At 31.6% G+C, this 21493-nt stretch overlaps 1 protein-coding gene across 1 annotated transcript; it reads left to right on the forward strand.

Annotated features, from left to right (window-relative positions):
* Nucleotides 1-1118: 1118 nt before the first annotated feature.
* Nucleotides 1119-20863, forward strand: LOC119606817 (protein kinase C). Its single transcript, XM_037960424.1, is given in 13 exon segments — nucleotides 1119-1292; nucleotides 5851-6102; nucleotides 6176-6300; nucleotides 6377-6450; nucleotides 6987-7018; nucleotides 14079-14149; nucleotides 14256-14540; nucleotides 14609-15046; nucleotides 15108-15335; nucleotides 15398-15650; nucleotides 15713-15856; nucleotides 17504-17605; nucleotides 17608-20863. Coding segments are annotated over 13 exon segments (2214 nt in total). The 5' UTR covers nucleotides 1119-1138; the 3' UTR covers nucleotides 17664-20863.
* The last annotated feature ends 630 nt before the right edge of the window (nucleotides 20864-21493 follow it).

The raw sequence follows: 21493 nt of genomic DNA on the forward strand, positions 1-21493 counted from the left end.
AATTCATTTAAATTACTGGTTTTTGTAAAATGCACAAAACAAAACATACAAAAAAATAAAAACAACAAGAACAACATTGTCCTTTACCCAATATTTAATTTTGTTTTCTCTAGTGCCAGTAGAACACAAACAACACTATCATCAACAACAAGAGCCATAAATGCATTATACATGTCCCACTTATTGCAAAAAAAAAATCTACAGAAAAATCGTGACCCATATCGTTAAAAGGTTGCTTGCTCTGCTTTAGCTTTCATTTAAAGGAAAATCGAATAATAAAATAAAGAAAAAAGTTTAAACAAACATCAAAATCAATCAAGTGAAGTGAATCGATTCTATCTAACGAAACCAACCAAACCAAACCAAACAACACAACCTTCTTCATCGTTCATGTTCAGAGGACGACAACAACAATAACAAAAACTGCAATATATTAAAACAACATTTTCTTGGTTTTATTATTTTATTATAAAAACAATGACAACAACTACAACGTTGCATCATTATTTTGTCTTCAATAATAAAAATAACAACAAAATAGAAAATCATTAAAAATATATAAAAAAAACAAAAACATTACAAGAATCCCTCAACAATATCCTCTAAAATACTCTCACAACAACAATAAGAACAAGAAAAACGGTGGCAACAAAACAACTACAACAATAGTATCGTAAAATAACAACAACGACAAACTAAATTGTGTCAGTCAGTCTGTTAGTAGTAGTTGGTTGTTCTTCATTTTCTTCTCCTGTTTTTCTTTCATATTTTTTTCTCTCTCTCTCCATCAATAATAAAGTGCAGTTAGTCTTTGTTGCCTTTATATATCGAAGTGTATATGTGTGTGCGTCAGTGTGTTTGCCTCTGTGTATTTATACTTCATTCGTTCAATATTTTTTATACAGTTTGTTTCTTTTTTTGCATATTTTTTACCTTTGCATCCGTATCCGTTTTCTTCGTTCGTTCGTTTTTTATCACGTTTCCGTTTGAGTAACCTCAAAAATATTTTGTGTAATTAAAAAACAACAAAAACAACAAACATAAATTTAAATTAAAACATAAATAAACTTACTAAAACAACAACCCACAACTGTTATTGCAATAACAACAAATCACAGCTTCCACACACACAACAACAATGTTTACGGGTAAATTACAAATAAAAGTCTGCGAGGCGAGCGGTTTACGCCCAACAGATTTTCAAAAACGTCATAATCTAACATTTGGAAAATTGGCCGATGAACAATTAATTGATCCTTATGTCTCGATCGATGTTGATGATAATCATTTTGGTAAGTACCTAAAGATTCTTTAACATTTTACTAACCCATATAATTGTTTTAGTTATAATTGTCTTAGTTTCTTAAAAATAATAAATGAAATTAATTAGAAATTAACAAAATTAAAAATTATAGAATAACTTTAATTTTATAGAATCCTATGTAATCACCTTAACGTATACGTAATATTTTTTAATGAATATTGCTTATACGTATTGGAATATGATTTGGAATATGAGTTGTGCTGAATCTGAATTCATATTCGGAATTCCTGATTCACATCAGATACAGTTTATAATAGAATATCCACAGACTTTATACTAGAATATCCACCTTTAAGTATACCTAACGATGATTCATTCTTAAGAAAGAGGTATACGACAAGTAGAAGTGTTTTACCCCTACTATGGTTACTGGCGGTCAACTTTATCTTCAGAATCTTTGAATCCAAAGGTTAAAAGATAGTCGCTTATGTGGATGACATGGTGTTACTGGTTAAAGATAAATTTTCCCCAAACCATCAGTAATGCAGAATGGGAATGGATTGTGTGTGAATCCATCTAAGTAAGACACTCTTCACTAAGTAAAATAAAGTAGACAGTTTTAGCTTGCCAAAAAGACTATAAAAGAGTCCTAGTGCCAATTACAGATGAAGATTTGAGGTTTGCAACCAGACATGCTGAATTGGTTTTACACGTCGGTAGTAAGTCTGATTATTACCTATAGTTGTACCGAGTGGTGGATAGCTAGGAGGTATATTGAGAGTGCAGCGGATAGGAACATATTTAGACTGTTTGAATTAGTAAGATCAAAGTCACACAAGGAATTGAGGGAAGTACGGAGGGTATTTCTGACCATTTGGTTACGTTCTTCGGGGAGACACCTTTAATAATGATTCCTAGACTTCCGGACGAATGTGTCTTTCAGCAAACATTACTAGAGGGTCGGAATTAACGATTTATGTTGATAGTCAGGCAACTCTTATACACAGTAGGGTTGTGTTGGGTACACGGACAATGTAATATACAGTGTATCGAGATCTAAAATTATTTGTGAAGACAGGGTTTGGATCTGGACCTTAATAATAGGCTAGTCCTGTAAAACATCCTATCTGTTATTACAATACACTTATCTATACTAGCACGCTAGAATGTTACAAAGTTTCTACGGCAGTATGGCCGAAAATAAATGTAAAATTAACCAGAGTACTCTTAGAATTGGATTGGAAGTGTGCGAGAACTTTAGTAGGAGTAATAACAGGTCACTGCGCCTTTAGGTATATTAGCAACACAGGATTTCTGCAGGTTGTGTGAAGACGAAGAGGAACTAGAAACAGTATAACATATTTATTTTATGCAACTGTTGTCCTGAAGATTGAAATAGCAGGTAAAAGATTCCACGATGAACTGTGAGGTGCGTTTTAGGCTACATTCTCGATTTCATCAGGGGAATAGATTGATTATACAGACAATGTACAACCGAGATTTGACTTACATTATCTTCCTTTAACCTATCATGGAAGAATTTTACTTCTCATCTTCCTCTCTCTCTCTCGTATTCTTTTATCTTCTATCTATATTCTTTGATATCTCTTAAAGGAAATCGCATTGACCTTGTGGTATACAACTCTTTTAAACTAAACTAAAGAACTTACTTAAACTGCAGTCGAATTATTGGATTCAGCGAAGCTCAACCCCTTGGAAAAGTAGTAGTATTGGCCAGTGTTATTTGTGTAAATAAATATTAAGCAAACAAATGATGTTAACTTTTAACTAAAAAGCATTTGATACAAATTAATTTTTAAATTCAAAACAATTTTATTATAGTGAAACATTAATAATCTTTAAAATATTTATATGAAATTTCCTATTAGACCTTAAAAGTTTCGTTTTATTTTTATATTCTCTCGCTCGCTAAGAAGCGGATGAAGTATTTCATATTTATTTATTTACTACTTACATACATATGTGGGTCACATTAAGCTGAGAATGTTTTTGACCTTACACAATATTTCTTTGTCAAATTTTTACGAAAAAGACCTTGTGTGTTTATCTTACACATACAAAGAACTAAAGAACAGAAATAATTGTTTCTTCTTAATATTTTTTCAACAAATTATGTTTTGTAAGCTTTGATTTTGATAAGTTTTTATTGTTAATTCATTTAAAAACCTCTATTAAGTTCTAATAAAAACTAATGTTGTAAGTTAGTCTATTTAGTTTTTCTATTAATAGCAATAGCCTTAGAAGTTTGAGAAATTATTATGAGTTTAATTTCAATAAAGATTTACAAATATACCTTTGTTTGCTTAAACTTACAAGCTCTGAGTTTTAAGCGAAAAAAAGAACCTTAAAAGGATGGAAAGTACCACAAAGATGTACTGAAAATAGCATCAAAAGTAAAAAGTTTAATGGATACGATAGTAGAGTTTGGAATTCATTACTTTCTTGTGAACTAAATCGTCTTATAGTCTTTATGTTTAGCAGCAGAATTATCTATTCAAGCCTATGAGTTCACTTCACTTCATAAGAGATCTATATAAGGTCAATATGATTCTAGAGCTATTTATTCCAAAGATAGGCAGGTTATTGCCGACAATGTAGTGTTATTGGTCAAAAGAAATTTTGTATACACGATAAGTAAAATTATACTGGGGTAGTTCTCGCGAAGCCTTAGTTGTATCTTTTTACCAGAATGTGTGAGTTGTCCAGATCAGATTGCAACAAGATAACTTTGGAACGAAGAATTTATGATAGTAAACATTCTTGAATGATAAATACTCAGGAAAAAAATTAAAAAGGCACTCAATGACTACTATATCTGCATTACCTCCATCGTTAAGAATTGGAGATTACAACCAGGTATGATGAATTGGATTTATTTTTGTAATATTGTTCTGACACAACTAAGATCGATATGGAGCAACAGGCTTAATTTCGTGCATAGACCGTGCCTTCCCCAAAGGAATGTACAGATGATTTTTTTGAAACACCCCTAGTAGAGTTTCCGAGTAGGGACGATTGGATTGAATCCGACAAGTTCTTTGCCATTAGTGCCGGTGTTTATATTGCTGACACTCCCAGACGAATGCGGAGAACTTAGTAATCTGAAAAGTGACGGAGTTGATACTGAATCACACTAGTTGGGGGGTTCTGATGTGACAATCTATATCGATAGCCATGCTGCACTCAGAGCATTGTCACATGGTGCATTCTTGCCTAGTCGTAGTGTGAAGAAACCCAGCAGATCAACAAAGAGTCAATGCAACCGAAAATCATAGTCATTTGCGCTAACCACTAACCACCTAGTTGGCTGCAATTAGTCCTTCGTAACGAATGTACTCTTTATAAACGGGAGTGCAGACATTCGTCACTTTAGTGTCGCATTTGTAAGCGAGAACGTTTACTACCATCAAGTAATCTACAGAATAGACACTTAAAAAATTCTTAACGGAAAAGGTTCATTGCTTTGTATTGATTAGCTTTTGTAAGAGAGGGAAGAGACTGCTCCCAAAGTAATCTAGAAATTAGACACTTTAAAAAAACTTAAACAAAAAGGTTCATTGCCCTGTATTGAATTCTTTGGACTAGATTTCTGACTCTCTTTTTGTAATCAATGATGTGACGGTTGACTTCCTCCTAGTACAAGCACATATCATCTGGGTAGTAGGTTGGGTAGAGGTGTTATGTTAAATAGTTAGTTCTGGACTAATTGCTGGTGAACTCACGAAACTCATAAAATTATGTATAATTGATTTCTCGACTCTATAAATCAGTCTTGAAGCAGTGTAACAGACAGCAAGGTGTCTTCAGACTATTTTTTGGAGTATTTGATTTGTTGGCTGAGTTCATAGCAAAACGCCAGGTTGGTTTAAAGAAAATCCTCCAAGTAGGAAGCTGGAAACCTTTAAACACTTAAGTAAAATCTGAGTTTTTAATGGTACTCCACCAGTAATATTGACGAGTTTTAATGGTCTCCACCAAGCTACAAACAGTTGAGGTTTAATTGTCTCCACCAGAGTATAAACAGTTGAGTTTTAATGGTCTAAAACATACGCAAAACTGTCGAAAGCAACAAGCCTGAACGAGTCTATAGAGTTGTTCCCCAACTCACACCTGATTAAGGTGTCAAGCCTTATAGACAAAACTTGCTGTAAAGGCAATTCAATAAGAGCTTTTACAAGTTAATGGGACGATACCAAACGGAACTGTTGTAGGCTATGGCAGAATGTTGGTTTTTTAGGTAGACTATAGATTTTCGTCTTTCTTTTTTCATTTGCTTTTCTTCGAGATCTGAATTTGGTGATATCCAGAAACTGCGCTGAGATCACAGTACTGTTCCTTATCTCGCTTTCTCTCTTTAGTTACAAAGTTCTCCCACAGATTATGTCTTTATATCGGTGTATTAGATTTTAATCCCTATACTTTGTTATATTTCTCTTAAAGGTCACGTTAAATCTTAAAAAGTTATATCTAATTGTATATCTAAAACCTATATTTTACATTAGCCACAATATTCTACAAGTTATTAAGCAATAAAATTTAATATTTTATCAAAAAAATTCTTACAGATCGCTCAACAACACGTCCAAAAACCTTTGATCCTGTATGGAATGAACAATTTGTACACGATGTTATAAATGCAAAAAACATCAATTTAACGGTATTTCATGATGCAGCCCTCCCACCGGATGATTTTGTGGCCAATTGTATAATACCATTGGAAGATATTATGCAACATGAAACTAATGTACCAGATTTATGGGTGAATTTAGAACCTCAAGGAAAAATCCACGTAGTAATTGAATTGAAAAATAAAAATGGTTAGTAAATGTTAAAAAAAAAAAACTTTAAATGCCTTCCATATAAACATAAATATTTTCATATATTATCTAGATACTACCAAAGATACTACAGAAGTGGATCATCCTGTTAGTGGTGGCGCTGGCGCCAATAAAGAATTTAAAGAAAGAGCAGGTTTTAATCGTCGACGCGGTGCTATGCGTCGTCGTGTACATCAGGTGAGAAATTTTTAAAAGATTAACATATTTTTTGTCCTGTTTTACTAATTATTTTTTTCCTTTGTTTGCATTTCAGGTTAATGGTCACAAATTTATGGCAACTTTTTTGCGTCAACCAACATTTTGTTCACATTGTCGCGAATTCATTTGGTAAGCTAATCAGCAACAAATTATTTCTTTAAATTTTCAAATCATTCATATTGTTTATTTCACTTATTATTTAATTAAACACTTTTTTATAAAAATTAAAATAGTAATTAACAATTAATTTGGTTACAATTTGTTTACTGGGGTTTCGTTTTATTTTTTTATGTAAACATTTGGGTTTTTCTTTATTTTAGTTTAGGATTCGTTTAGTTTTGAGTACAACTCTTATTATTATTATTGCTTTTAATTGTGTTTTTGTATGCTATTTTAAATATAGTTTATTTAGTTTTATTTCAAATCATTTAAAAAAGAAATGTTAGGTTTACTTTTTTTTAATTTTTGTTCATATTATTTTATTATTATTTTCATTTGTGGTGCTCGAAAAATACATTTAGTTTTGTTTTCTTTTGTTATTTTATTATATTTTTACATAACATTTTTTTTTAATTATAATAAACCTTTTACATAACATAACTCTATATAAAAATATCTTGAGTATATACATATATACAAGCTACGGACATTTTTTGCATTTACAGGGGAATTGGTAAACAAGGATATCAGTGCCAAGGTATGTGTATTGTTTTATAAAAAAATATAAAAGACAATTCATCTTAAAGAATATTCAAAGAAAGTAAACTATGAATGTTGTTAATTTTTTGTAATGTTTTTATTTTTTATTTTCTTTTCAATTATCATTATACATTTGCTTTATTTTTCTATTCAAAGAGTTAAGAATTTTCTACTAATTTTTTGTTGCTATTTTTTTATAATATCCATAATAAATTTTGAACACATAGAAAGCAGATAATGATTTTTTTTTTGTTATGTTATTTTAAAGCTAGAATTTTGTCTACATTTATGTTATTGACCCAAACAAATTGAAAAATGCGAAGTAAACAAAATAGTTTATTTACTTTTGAAGAAAAGAAACATCATAATCTTCTGTCTAGATAATAAAAACTGTTTGTAGACAGTACCAAAGTGAAGATAGTTTATTAAAAATAGTCAAGTATAGTTCTTAATTTCTTAAGATGAATGTACAATTTAGTAAAATTAAAAATAAATATTACTCACAGTCTACAAATGGATTTTAGTATTTCCGCCAGTAGGAAACAAATCGGTTTAATTTGACTAGTCAATAGGCTAGACTAGACTATAGACTAGACTATAGACTAGACTATAGACTAGACTATAGACTAGACTATAGACTAGACTATAGACTAGACTATAGACTAGACTATAGACTAGACTATAGACTAGACTATAGACTAGACTATAGACTAGACTATAGACTAGACTATAGACTAGACTATAGACTAGACTATAGACTAGACTATAGACTAGACTATAGACTAGACTATAGACTAGACTATAGACTAGACTATAGACTAGACTATAGACTAGACTATAGACTAGACTATAGACTAGACTAGACTAGACTATAGACTAGACTATAGACTAGACTATAGACTAGACTATAGACTAGACTATAGACTAGACTATAGACTAGGACTATAGACTAGACTATAGACTAGACTATAGACTAGACTATAGACTAGACTATAGACTAGACTATAGACTAGACTATAGACTAGACTATAGACTAGACTATAGACTAGACTATAGACTAGACTATAGACTAGACTATAGACTAGACTATAGACTAGACTATAGACTAGACTATAGACTAGACTATAGACTAGACTATAGACTAGACTATAGACTAGACTATAGACTAGACTATAGACTAGACTATAGACTAGACTATAGACTAGACTATAGACTAGACTATAGACTAGACTATAGACTAGACTATAGACTAGACTATAGACTAGACTATAGACTAGACTATAGACTAGACTATAGACTAGACTATAGACTAGACTATAGACTAGACTATAGACTAGACTATAGACTAGACTATAGACTAGACTATAGACTAGACTATAGACTAGACTATAGACTAGACTATAGACTAGACTGTAGACTAGACTATAGACTAGACTATAGACTAGACTATAGACTAGACTATAGACTAGACTATAGACTAGACTATAGACTAGATTATAGACTAGACTATAGACTAGACTATAGACTAGATTATAGACTAGACTATAGACTAGACTATAGACTAGACTATAGACTAGACTATAGACTAGACTATAGACTAGACTATAGACTAGACTATAGACTAGTCTATACACTAGGGTATAGACTAGTCTATACACTAGGGTATAGACTAGACTATAAACTAGGCTATAAACTAGACTATAGACTAAACTGTAGACTAGACCATAGACTAGACTACGTAGGCAACAGACTAGGCTAGAGACTCGACTATAAACTAGAGTATAGATTAGACTAGACTATAGATTAGACTATAGACTAGACTATAGACTAGACTAGACTATAGACTAGACTAGACTATAGACTAGACTATAGACTAGACTATAGACTAGACTATAGACTAGACTATAGACTAGACTATAGACTAGACTATAGACTAGACTATAGACTAGACTATAGACTAGACTACAGACTAGACTATAGACTAGACTATAGACTAGACTAGACTAGACTAGACTATAGACTAGACTATAGACTAGACTATAGACTGGACTATAGACTGGACTATAGACTAGACTATAGACTAGACTATAGACTAGACTATAGACTAGACTATAGACTAGACTATAGACTAGACTATAGACTAGACTATTGACTAGACTATAGACTAGACTATAGACTAGACTATAGGCTAGACTATAGACTAGACTATAGACTAGACTATAGGCTAGACTATAGACTAGACTATAGACTAGACTATAGACTGGACTATAGACTAGACTATAGACTGGACTATAGACTAGACTATAGACTGGACTATAGACTAGACTATAGAATTGTCTATAGACTAGATTATAGACTAGACTATAGATAGACTATAGACTAGACTATAAACTAGACTATAAACTAGACTATAGACTAGTCTATACACTAGGGTATAGACTAGACTATAAACTAGGCTATAAACTAGACTATAGACTATAGACTAGGCTATAGAATATCCTATATTGACTAGAATATTGACTAGACTGTAGACTAAACTATAGACTAGACCATAAACTAGACCATATACTAGACTACGTTGGCAACAGACTAGGCTACAGACTCGACTGTAAACTAGACTAGAGATTAGACTAGACTATAGATTAGACTAGACTATAGACTATAGATTAGACTAGACTATAGATTAGACTAGACTATAGATTAGACTAGACTATAGACTAGACTATAGATTAGACTAGACTATAGACTAGACTATAGATTAGACTAGACTATAGACTAGACTATAGATTAGACTATAGACTAGACTATAGACTAGACTATAGACTAGACTATAGAGTAGACTATAGACTAGACTATAGACTAGACTATAGACTAGACTAAAGACTAGACTATAGACTAGACTATTGAATAGACTATAGGCTAGACTATAGACTAGACTAGACTAGACTATAGACTAGACTATAGACTAGACTATAGACTAGACTATAGACTAGACTATAGACTAGACTATAGACTAGACTATAGACTAGACTATATACTAGACTATAGACTAGACTATAGACTAGACTATAGACTAGACTATAGACTAGACTATAGACTAGACTATAGACTAGACTATAGACTAGACTATAGACTAGACTATAGACTAGACTATAGACTAGACTATAGACTAGACTATAGACTAGACTATAGACTAGACTATAGACTAGACTATAGACTAGACTATAGACTAGACTATAAACTAGACTATAGACTAGACTATAGACTAGACTATAGACTAGACTATAAACTAGACTATAGACTAGACTACAGACTAGACTATAGACTAGACTATAAACTAGACTATAGACTAGACTATAGACTAGACTATAGACTAGACTAAAGACTAGACTATAGACTAGACTATTGAATAGACTATAGACTAGACTATAGACTAGACTATAGACTAGACTATAGACTAGACTATAGACTAGACTATAGACTGGACTATAGACTAGACTATAGACTAGACTATAGACTAGACTATAGACTAGACTGTAGACTAGACTATAGACTAGACTATAGACTAGACTATAGACTAGACTATAGACTAGACTATAGACTAGACTATAAACTAGACTATAGACTAGACTAGACTAGACTATAGACTAGACTATAAACTAGACTATAGACTAGACTATAGACTAGACTATAGACTAGACTATAAACTAGACTATAGACTAGACTATAGACTAGACTATAGACTAGACTATAGACTAGACTATAGACTAGACAATAGACTAGACTATAGACTAGACTATAGACTAGACTATAGACTAGACTATAAACTAGACTATAAACTAGACTATAGACTAGACTATAGACTAGAATATGGACTAGACTATAGACTAGACTATGAACAAGACTATATACATACTAGATTATGGGCTAGACTATAGTCCAGACTATAGACTATTCTATATAATAGTCTATAGTGAAGACCAAAGAATAGCGTATAATCTCGACTATAGAGTAGTCGACTTAAGTCTCTACTGAAGAACAGTTAAAAGTCTAGACTAAGGAATAGCATGTATTCTCGGCTATGAAATAGTCTCACCTATAGATTAGTAAATATTACTATTATTAATTGCTAAGAATATTAATTTCTCCTTACAAATTTTGAAAAATTATTTTTACCTCTTATCTTATGGCAATGACGTACTACATGTTATCTGAAAATTTTAATGTTAAATCTGAAAATTTTTAACTCTTTAAAAAGAAATACAAATAAAATCAAATGATTCATAATTATTTTCTATATAATGATAAGTTTCGTTTAAAATGTTTTCATAAATAACCATTACTTTTCTATACTTATGTATTTCAATTTGTCTACTTCATAAATGCATTTTATTTCAAATTTAGCAAATTAAATAATAAAAGCCTACAAAAACACTGCATTTCTATGTCTGTCTGTAATTCTTTTTGTCGCTTAGTCTGTCTGTATTTATAACGTATCTAAATAATATTATACAATGACAAAAACAATTTTTTTGTTAGTTAGTTAAATGTCTCAAATAATTTACGCGATTTTGTTTTTGTTTAATGTAACACACAGCATCTATTTTTTATTTGTGTTCTTTTCTTATCTCGGTAGTCACACAAATGTAAATAAATCTATTTTAATTTATTTTTTGTTGTTCATATTGTTTATTCATCTTTAAGATAACATTAGCAATATTTTGTTTATTTATATATTTATGTATGTACGTGTGTGCGTGTGTCTTTTGCTGTATTATGCTAATATTTATTATTATAATAATTACTATAATTTTTTGTTTGCTGTTTTAACAAATTAACATTTAATAAGAAAATTATTACTATAAATTGTTATTTTTTAAAAACTAAATGTAAGTCGAAAACTTTAATAATTTGTATATTAAAAGGAGCCACACAATTTGTAATAAGAACCAAAGAATAATGTGGCAAATATAAGTACTACTTGACAGTATTAGCATTTTAAAGCGAACTAAAGAGTAGGCTATAGTCTAGACAAAAGTCTAAGATAGAATTGAGTATACTATAGATTGGAGTATAGATTATAGACTAGACAATAGACTAACCAATAGACTAGACAATAGACTACGCTATAGACTAGACTATAGACTAGACTAGACTATAGACTAGACTATAGGCTAGACTATAGGCTAGACTATAGACCAAACTATAGACTAAACTATAGACTAGACTATAGACTAGACTATAGACTAGACTATAGACTAGACTATAGACTAGACTATAGACTAGACTATAGACTAGACTATAGACTAGACTATAGACTAGACTATAGACTAGACTATAGACTAGACTATAGACTAGACTATAGACTAGACTATAGACTAGACTATAGACTAGACTATAGACTAGACTATAGACTAGACTATAGACTAGACTATAGACTAGACTATAGACTAGACTGTAAGCTAGACTATAGACTAGACTATAGACAATCGATTAGACTATAGATTAGACTATAGACTAGACTATAGTCTAGACTATAGACTAAACTATAGACTAGACTATAGACTAGACTATAGACTAGACTATAGACCAGACTATAGACCAGACTATAGACCAGACTATAGACTAGACTATAGACTAGACTATAGACTACACTATAGACTAGACTATAGACTAGACTATAGACTAGACTATAGACTGGACTATAGACTATTGACTATATAGACTATAGTCTAGACTATAGTCTAGACTATAGTCTAGTCTATAGTCTAGTATAGTCTAGTATATAGTCTAGTATATAGACTATAGTCTAGACTATAGTCTAGACTATAGTCTAGTCTATAGTCTAGTCTATAGTCTAGTCTATAGTCTAGTCTATAGTCTAGTCTATAGTCTAGTCTAGTCTATAGTCTAGTCTATAGTCTAGTCTATAGTCTAGTCTATAGTCTAGTTTATAGTCTAGTCTATAGTCTAGTCTATAGTCTAGTCTATAGTGTAGTCTATAGTCTAGTCAATAGTCTAGTCTATAGTCTAGTCTATAGTCTAGCCTATAGTCTAGTCTATAGTCTAGTCTATAGTCTATAGGCTAGTCTATAGTCTAGCTTACAGTCCAGTCTTACAGTCCAGTCTACAGTCTAGGACTAGACTTTAGACTGGACTGTAAGCTAGACTATAGACTAGGCTATATGCTAGACTAGATTGTAGACTAGACTATATTCTATAAAAGTTTATAAATTAGAAAAAGTACCGAAAATCCGGTGGGGGTAACGAAGTATATCTATATCAGAAAGTTCTAAAGTACTAATTTTTCCATGCCTAGTTTATCGAGTTACAAACAAAGTTTGAAAAAAGTTGAAACCAAGGGATCAAAGTATTCTAAAAGATTGATAAATTATAACAGCACGAAGTCATCCTTATACATTAAATAGAAGGATGATATAACAGAGGTTTAACCTTTATTTTAAAGCCAACAGATTGCACTTTCAGACGACAGAAAAGTTTCTATAAATAAACATGTCTTTGTGCTGTTATAACATTCAAATATTTCCAAAAACTTGACAAATAAACTTTCGCCTCTGGTTTAAAAATTGTTTGGCTTTTATTATCTATAGTCTCATTGGAACCAAAATTGAATTCAGATGTAGAACAAAAATACTCGTATAAACCAAATGATAAAATTATACTCTTTTTGGGCTCCAATATCAAACTTGGGATATCCAGACAATTTGAGTGTTTAAAACTCCACCAACAACATTTTAGAGAAAAATCGGAAACCTAATAATAATATTATGTAGTTTTATTTTGATATCTAAGATCTTTCAATTCTGTCAAATACTGATTATGAACATTTTAGTTTTTAATAATATTACTAACATTTTGATTTGTTTAAACTTAAAATGCATATGAGTATTTATTGTTTATGACACGTCTCACCTAATTTCGATAACAATGTATGGAACAATTTTTAAAGCACCAATTTATTTATGAAAACAAAATAAAAAAAACAAATACTTTACCAACCTATAAAACAAATAAATTATTTTTCATAAAACTTCCAGTTTGCACCTGTGTTGTACATAAGAGATGCCATCGTTCAGTGGTTACCAAATGTCCCGGCATGCGAGAAGAGGTAAGGATTTATTTTACTGCAAAATGAGAAATTTTTTCAAAAAAATGTATCTATTAACTTTAACATGATACATTTTTTTAATTTGTTAATTAATTCCTCCTTAAAGCAAAACAATTTGGAACCGGTACCAGCTGGTCAGCGTTTTAATGTTAATGTGCCACATCGTTTTGTCGTGCACAATTATAAACGTTTTACATTTTGTGATCATTGTGGTTCCCTGTTATACGGCCTAATTAAGCAGGGTCTTCAATGTCAAGTGTGTAATATGAATGTACACAAACGTTGCCAAAAGAATGTAGCAAATACCTGTGGCATAAATACTAAACAAATGGCCGAAATACTTAGCTCACTGGGCATATCGCCCGATAAGCAGGCACCTAGACGATCGAAGGTTTGTTAATGATATACCTTCGGTTCTAAAAAAAGAGAAATTTATTTTGCTTCTTACAACTTTTTCAGTATCTAAGTCAACCCGGTGGTGAAGATAATTTCGGAGCTAGTATTCATGGCGATAATAGTGATTGTATCTCAACTACCACACGTAGTTCAACAATGTCGCATCAGACTACATCGTCGGGTAGCTCTGGTGCGACTAATATAAGTGGTGGTAGCGGAGATTTGGGCATGTCGAGTTCTAATCGGTGTTATGATTCGCGTCCCGGTAAAACTTGCTTGCAAGATTTCAATTTCATTAAGGTACTGGGTAAGGGCTCATTCGGCAAGGTTATGTTGGCGGAAAAGAAGGGCACCGATGAAATATACGCCATCAAAGTGTTGAAAAAAGATGCAATCATACAAGATGATGATGTCGATTGTACAATGACCGAAAAACGCATTTTAGCTTTGGCTGCTAATCATCCATTTTTAACGGCTTTACATTCCTGTTTTCAAACTCCGGTACGTCCAATGATAACTAGTACAAAACTTGAATTCTATAATGTCTGTTCTCTTTTCTCAGGATCGTTTATTTTTTGTTATGGAGTATGTTAACGGTGGTGATTTAATGTTTCAAATTCAAAAAGCTCGCCGTTTTGAGGCTGCTCGTGCTGCCTTTTATGCTGCCGAAGTTACATTGGCCTTACAATTTCTACACGCTCATGGCGTTATTTATCGCGATTTGAAATTAGATAATATTTTATTGGATCAAGAGGGTCATTGTAAATTGGCTGATTTTGGCATGTGCAAGGTGAATTATAAACCAACACACCTATTTTCATAATATACAAATAATTTTATAATTTCTTGTAGGAGGGCATTATGAATGGTGTTTTAACTACCACCTTCTGTGGTACACCTGATTATATAGCCCCAGAAATTCTCAAGGAACAAGAGTATGGCGCCTCGGTTGATTGGTGGGCTCTCGGTGTTCTCATGTATGAAATGATGGCTGGTCAGCCACCCTTCGAAGCCGATAACGAAGATGAATTATTTGATTCGATTATGCACGATGATGTTTTATATCCAGTTTGGTTATCAAGAGAAGCTGTGTCCATTTTGAAAGGTAATTTATTTAAAGATTTATTCGTTTATATTCTAATAATCTTTCTGTTTCTATCTATTTAGGTTTTCTTACTAAAAATCCTGAACAACGTTTAGGCTGTTCGGGCGATGAAAATGAAATACGTCGTCATCCATTCTTTAGTAAATTAGATTGGGATGAATTAGAAAAACGTAATATAAAACCACCATTCCGACCGAAAATGGTAAGTTTTTGTTTGTTTCCTCAATTATTGTTATTATTAAAAAAAGCATGAAAAGCAAATCGTATAGGAAAGAATAATAAATTTCAAGAAAGGAGATAAGATTAAATATAAGTAGGTACATGAAAGTAATTCTGAGCGAGACATTATTCTTAATTGATTGCTTGTTTCGGCTAGATCCACTAATTTCAGTAAAACCCTAAATGCCTAGCTTATCTTTACCTCCCCTCTATATCAGTTGGATATTACATAATAGACTTACTTTTTGCCCTCACGAAGAGATAGAATATAGATGTAGTTGTTACTTTAATTGAAAGTTCGACAATTTTGGTCCAAACGTTAATTTGAATTTTAATGTAAATTACGAATTTAAGGTTCTTGCTCTAATAGTATCCCAGATATAGGAATTTTTGTATTTAATTCATATGGAAGTTGCCAAGCCCATACTGAAACTCCGTCCATTATTCCACAAATGTTCACATGAATATCAAAGTTCTTTGTACAAAATTTGATTATTCAAGCTCTATTAGTTTCTCAGATTAACGTATTTCTAAGCCCCCAATGAATGTGAGTCAATTTTTTCCTAAAAATGTTCACATGAATGTTACAGTTTTTCATCTGAAATTTTAGAACTAGTTTCTCAGATAAACTCATTTTTTATGGATGTCAAAGTTGTATCTGTATGTTGCAAGCCGGTGTGTCATCGGCCTACTTGAAATTTTAAAGTGATAGGTACTCTGTAGATCCTTCTATAACACAGGGAGGCAGAAATTTGGAATAATCGACCCAGCCGTTTAAGAGTCTATACTTCTTTACTTACGGACGAGGACGGACGGACGGACGGACGGACGGACGGACGGACGGACGGACGGAGGACGGACGGACGGACGGACTGACGGACGGACGGACGGACGGACGGCGGACGGACGGACGGACGGACGGACGGACGACGGACGACGGGGACGGGGACGGACGGAGGACGGACGGGGACGGACGACGGACGGACGGACGGACGGACGGACGGACGGACGGACGGACGGACGGACGGACGGACGGACGGACGGACGGACGGAACGGACGACGGACGGACGGACGGACGGACGGACGGACGGACGGACGGACGGACGGACGGACGGACGGACGGACTGACGGACGGACGGACGGACGGACGGACGGACGGACGGACGGACGGACGACGGACGGACGGACGGACGGACGGACGGACGGACGGACGACGGACGGACGGAGGACGGACGGACGGACGGACGGACGGACGGACGGACGACGGACGGACGGACGGACGGTACGGACGGACGGACGTACTTACTTACTTTACTTACTTACTTACTTACTTACTTACTTACTTACTTACTTACTTACTTACTTACTTACTACTTACTTACGTACTTACTTACTTACTTACTTACTTACTTACTTACTTACTTACTTACTTACTACTTACTTACTTACTTACTTACTTACTTACTTACTTACTTACTTACTTACTTACTTACTCTTACTACTTACTTACTTACTTACTTACTTACTACTTACTTACTTACTTACTTACTTACTTACTTACTTACTTACTTACTTACTTACTTCTTACTTACTTACTTACTTAATACAAATTTTTAATTCAATTTCATTTTAGAAAATCCACGAGATGCCAATAATTTTGATACAGAATTTACTAAGGAAGAACCAGTTTTAACGCCCATTGGCAATGATGTTGTACGCTGTATTAATCAAGATGAATTGCTGGTTTTTCATTTGTCAATCCTAAATTTGGACCAGAACGTAAAGTATATTAGAAGCACACAAACTAAATACTAACTAAAATCCTCAAACAAAAAAGAAAAACAAAAGAAATCCAAAAACCTATTTGTCGTTCGTATACGATGGCGACGAAAGTAAAGATCTTTTATCCTCCAAACTATACTTTCAAAATGAAATTATATTTCAAAGATTTGGCAAAAAACAAAACAAAGTATAATTAATTTATACTAAAAGTTTTAAAAGTTGTTTTAGATATTTGCTTTTTTTAAACAAAACCGAAAAAGAAATAAACTGTGGTAACTTGTGTCACAGTCGAATTTATTAACACATTTTTTGTTATTTTAATTCTTGTTTATGTTAAAAGAAAATAAAACTAAATTTAACACAATATCTACACACACAAAAACAAACAAGAATGAAAAAAGTAACAAACTTTTTACCAAAAATTATTATTATGTACTATTATTATTATTATTGTTAATAACAAACAAATTCTTCAGAGTCTTTTAACATAATTATAATTATATGATTAGATGATGATGATTATAAAAACTATTTAAATTTATTTATGTTCTAATGTAAACGTTTTTAATTTTATGATTTTTTTAATATTTTAATTATTAAATGGAAATTATTATTATTTTTATGCTATTTATAAGTATAGAAAGTTAGGGATTTATATTAGAGTCTAAACAAAAACAAAACAAATGAAATGAAATTGCCTATAAAATTAAATAACAAAAACAAATGAAAACAAAACAAACAAACAAAAAAATACTTGAAAAATGTTCCAAAGAAAAGTTTAAACAAAAGAAAAGCATAACATACAAACAAAAACAAAGTAAAGAAAACAAAACAAAAATAGAATTTAGAAAACTAACAACAACAAGAACAAAAATGGCGTTAAAATTATAAAAGTTTTTAGAACAACAAAAAGTGCATCATTATTATATTAGATAACGAAAATATAACAAACAAAAACAACAATTAACAATTTAAAGTAGACAAAATTTGCATGAAATTGTTTTTACATTTATTATTTATACTGTTTATTTATGTTTGCAAACAAAATCAACGGGTTTTAATTCTATTTTTCTATTTGACTTTATTTTTTAACTCTCACAAGAATTTTCCTAATGAATCTCTTTTTATTTTCCTTATTTATATGGACAACAAAAAGCTCAAATAACTGTTTATATATTTAAAGCCATTTACGAAATGTTTTTTTGTCATTCTTTTAAACCTCTGAAATCTCTTTCTTTCTTTTTGTGTGAGCAATAGGAGTTTTATTATAGAATCTCTTTACAAATTCTTTGTTTTGTTTAAAACAAATCAAAATCTCATCATTGATAGAAAAACATTTCAATATTTTCTTTTTAAATTTATGCTAAACATTTTCTATTTGTTTATCTTTCAAGTTTACAATTGCATTTTACAATTAAAACAAATTCGAACGAACAAGTTCAAAATGAACAAACAAAATTTTATTAATAAACCGCACACAACAGTTGGAATTTATTTATAGTCAAACGATTTATTTTCGTATACAATAATCAATTCAGTTTTGTAGCACAAAATAGTTTTAAACAATTAAGTACTCTTCCTTTTTAGCTTAAAAAGTATTATTTTTTCTTTATTATCAATAATGTGTAATTAATTTGTTGTATATTAATCCTATATTTAGATGTTAATTAATCGTGTTTTATTGCCATTTATATTTTTAATTTGTTTTAGTTTTTTTTTAGTTTTTTTCTAGTCAAATGCTCCTTTATTTAGATAAATAAATTATATATTTTTAATGTTTGGAAATTTTGCATTTTATAACATTTTTTTGTTGAAATTTTTTAAAACAATTATAGAGATTTTATTTTATATACATATATAAACAAACATACATATTTTATTTTATGTTTTTTTTTTTCTAAGAATATAATTCTTATTATAATAAATTATTATTTAATTTTTCTAGTTTTTAAGTAATTTAAAATATTTATTATTGTTAAAACTTATTAAAAACAAAAACTAATTTTTCACCTGAGCTTCATTGAATTTACTACGGCTAATTAAAAGTACTCAATTGTGAAGTTTTTAATAACATTTTTAGTTAAGTAAATGTGTATGTTATCAAAAATACAAAAAGTTTTCTTCTACTTTTAAACGGTGGCTGACAAAATTTCAAAAAGCCACCTTAATTTATAAATTACAAACAAAATTAGAAAGTGAAGATCCAAAGAAATCATTAGAAAAACAAAAAAACATAGTTAAAGAGGAGAAATGAATGGAAATGATCGATTCCCAAGGAATTTCAACCTAAAAGTAGACTGCGAGGGTTAAGTTCCACAACTTCCACCTGTTCGTCATGGAATTTCTTATTTCCCAGCCGTTTCAACCACAGATTTTGTATTCTCGATGGCCTCTAGTTCCTCTGTATCTTCGCATAACCTGCAATAGTCCGGTATATTACTGTCATACTTACTGCCAAAAGGCCCCAATAAAGCAGTGCCCCATTAGAATTCCTATTAGAATTCTTAGACTGCGTCTATGCAGTCCTATTAATATCTTGGTAGCACCCACATCAAGTGTTGGCCATAAGGCCTTTGAAATTTTGCAATCCATTAATTTGACAGATAGGTGATTTTCCATCCTTTCCCTGCCATCTATATCAAGGTTCGAACCAAATCTAACCAACCTCATTACCTAGAAGACTGCGATTGTTAAGTCCCGACATTTGAGATTCTGTATTCTAGGACTGTGGCAAATTATATGCTCAATCGTCTCCAGTTTCTCTATATCTTCGCATAACCTACAATAGTCCGGTATATTACTCTAAAACATACTGTCAAAAGGCCCTTCTAGAACAGTGCCCGGTTAGAATCCCAAACAGAATCCTTAGACTGCGTCTATCCAGTCCTATTAGTATCTTGTTAGCTCTTACATCAAATGTTAGTTAAAAAAACTTTGGTTCTTTGCGATCCATACCACTATTCAAGGACTGGTTAATAATGTCGAATATCAACCTATAACAGTCGCATATATGCGGTTTCGCCATTCTTTCCCTGTCATCTATATCGTCCGCAAAATCATTTCCATGCACATCTGAAAGTTCTATCCATTAACTTCAATATAAAGGTTTAATCTCGGCTATATCTTGTTCCTTCTATAAGATATCTTAATCTAAAGCTGAAAACAACTACAAATTAAAAAAATCCTTTTTATGTTTTTTTTTTTTTTTTTTCGACAAAAATTTCAACGGACGAGATCTCAGCAAATAGAAGAGTTGCCGTAAATAGGCATGGATTCAGTACTAGTTCATACTTAGACTAGTTCATTGACTAGTTTATAACTAATCCATGGAGAATTAAATAAACTAGTCCGTAGACTTGTTCATAGACTAGTCTATAATATTCAATAGGCTAGTCCATATATTATATAATGTACTTCATAGGCTAGTCCATAGACTATTGAGTCAAATACTTATATAGACAAGTCCTTAAACTAGTCAATAAACAAGTTCATAGACTATTTAATAGACGAGTTTATAGACTATTCTGTATAATACTTAATAGACTAGTCAATAGACTATTCTGTAGAATACTTCAAAGACAACTCCATAGACTAATCCTTATACTATTCACTGGATTATTCCATTAAGAAGTACACAGACTAGTCCATAGACTATTCCATCTAGAGTAGCCGCATTCGTGATCGTAATTTTCCATTTTGTAATTTTGGATTTCGATATCGTAAAAGAAATCTTGAACAATTTTGCTTAATTTCGATATTGATAAGGTTTTCTATGCGATAATATAAAACAACTTTTAATATTAATAATCCAAATACAAACTACCCAGTTTCGAAAAGTTCT

This window comes from Lucilia sericata, unplaced genomic scaffold (genome assembly GCF_015586225.1).
Source record: "Lucilia sericata isolate MDLA Ls3-8-SP2 unplaced genomic scaffold, ASM1558622v1 Contig000626F_arrow, whole genome shotgun sequence".
NCBI lineage: Eukaryota > Metazoa > Arthropoda > Insecta > Diptera > Calliphoridae > Lucilia > Lucilia sericata.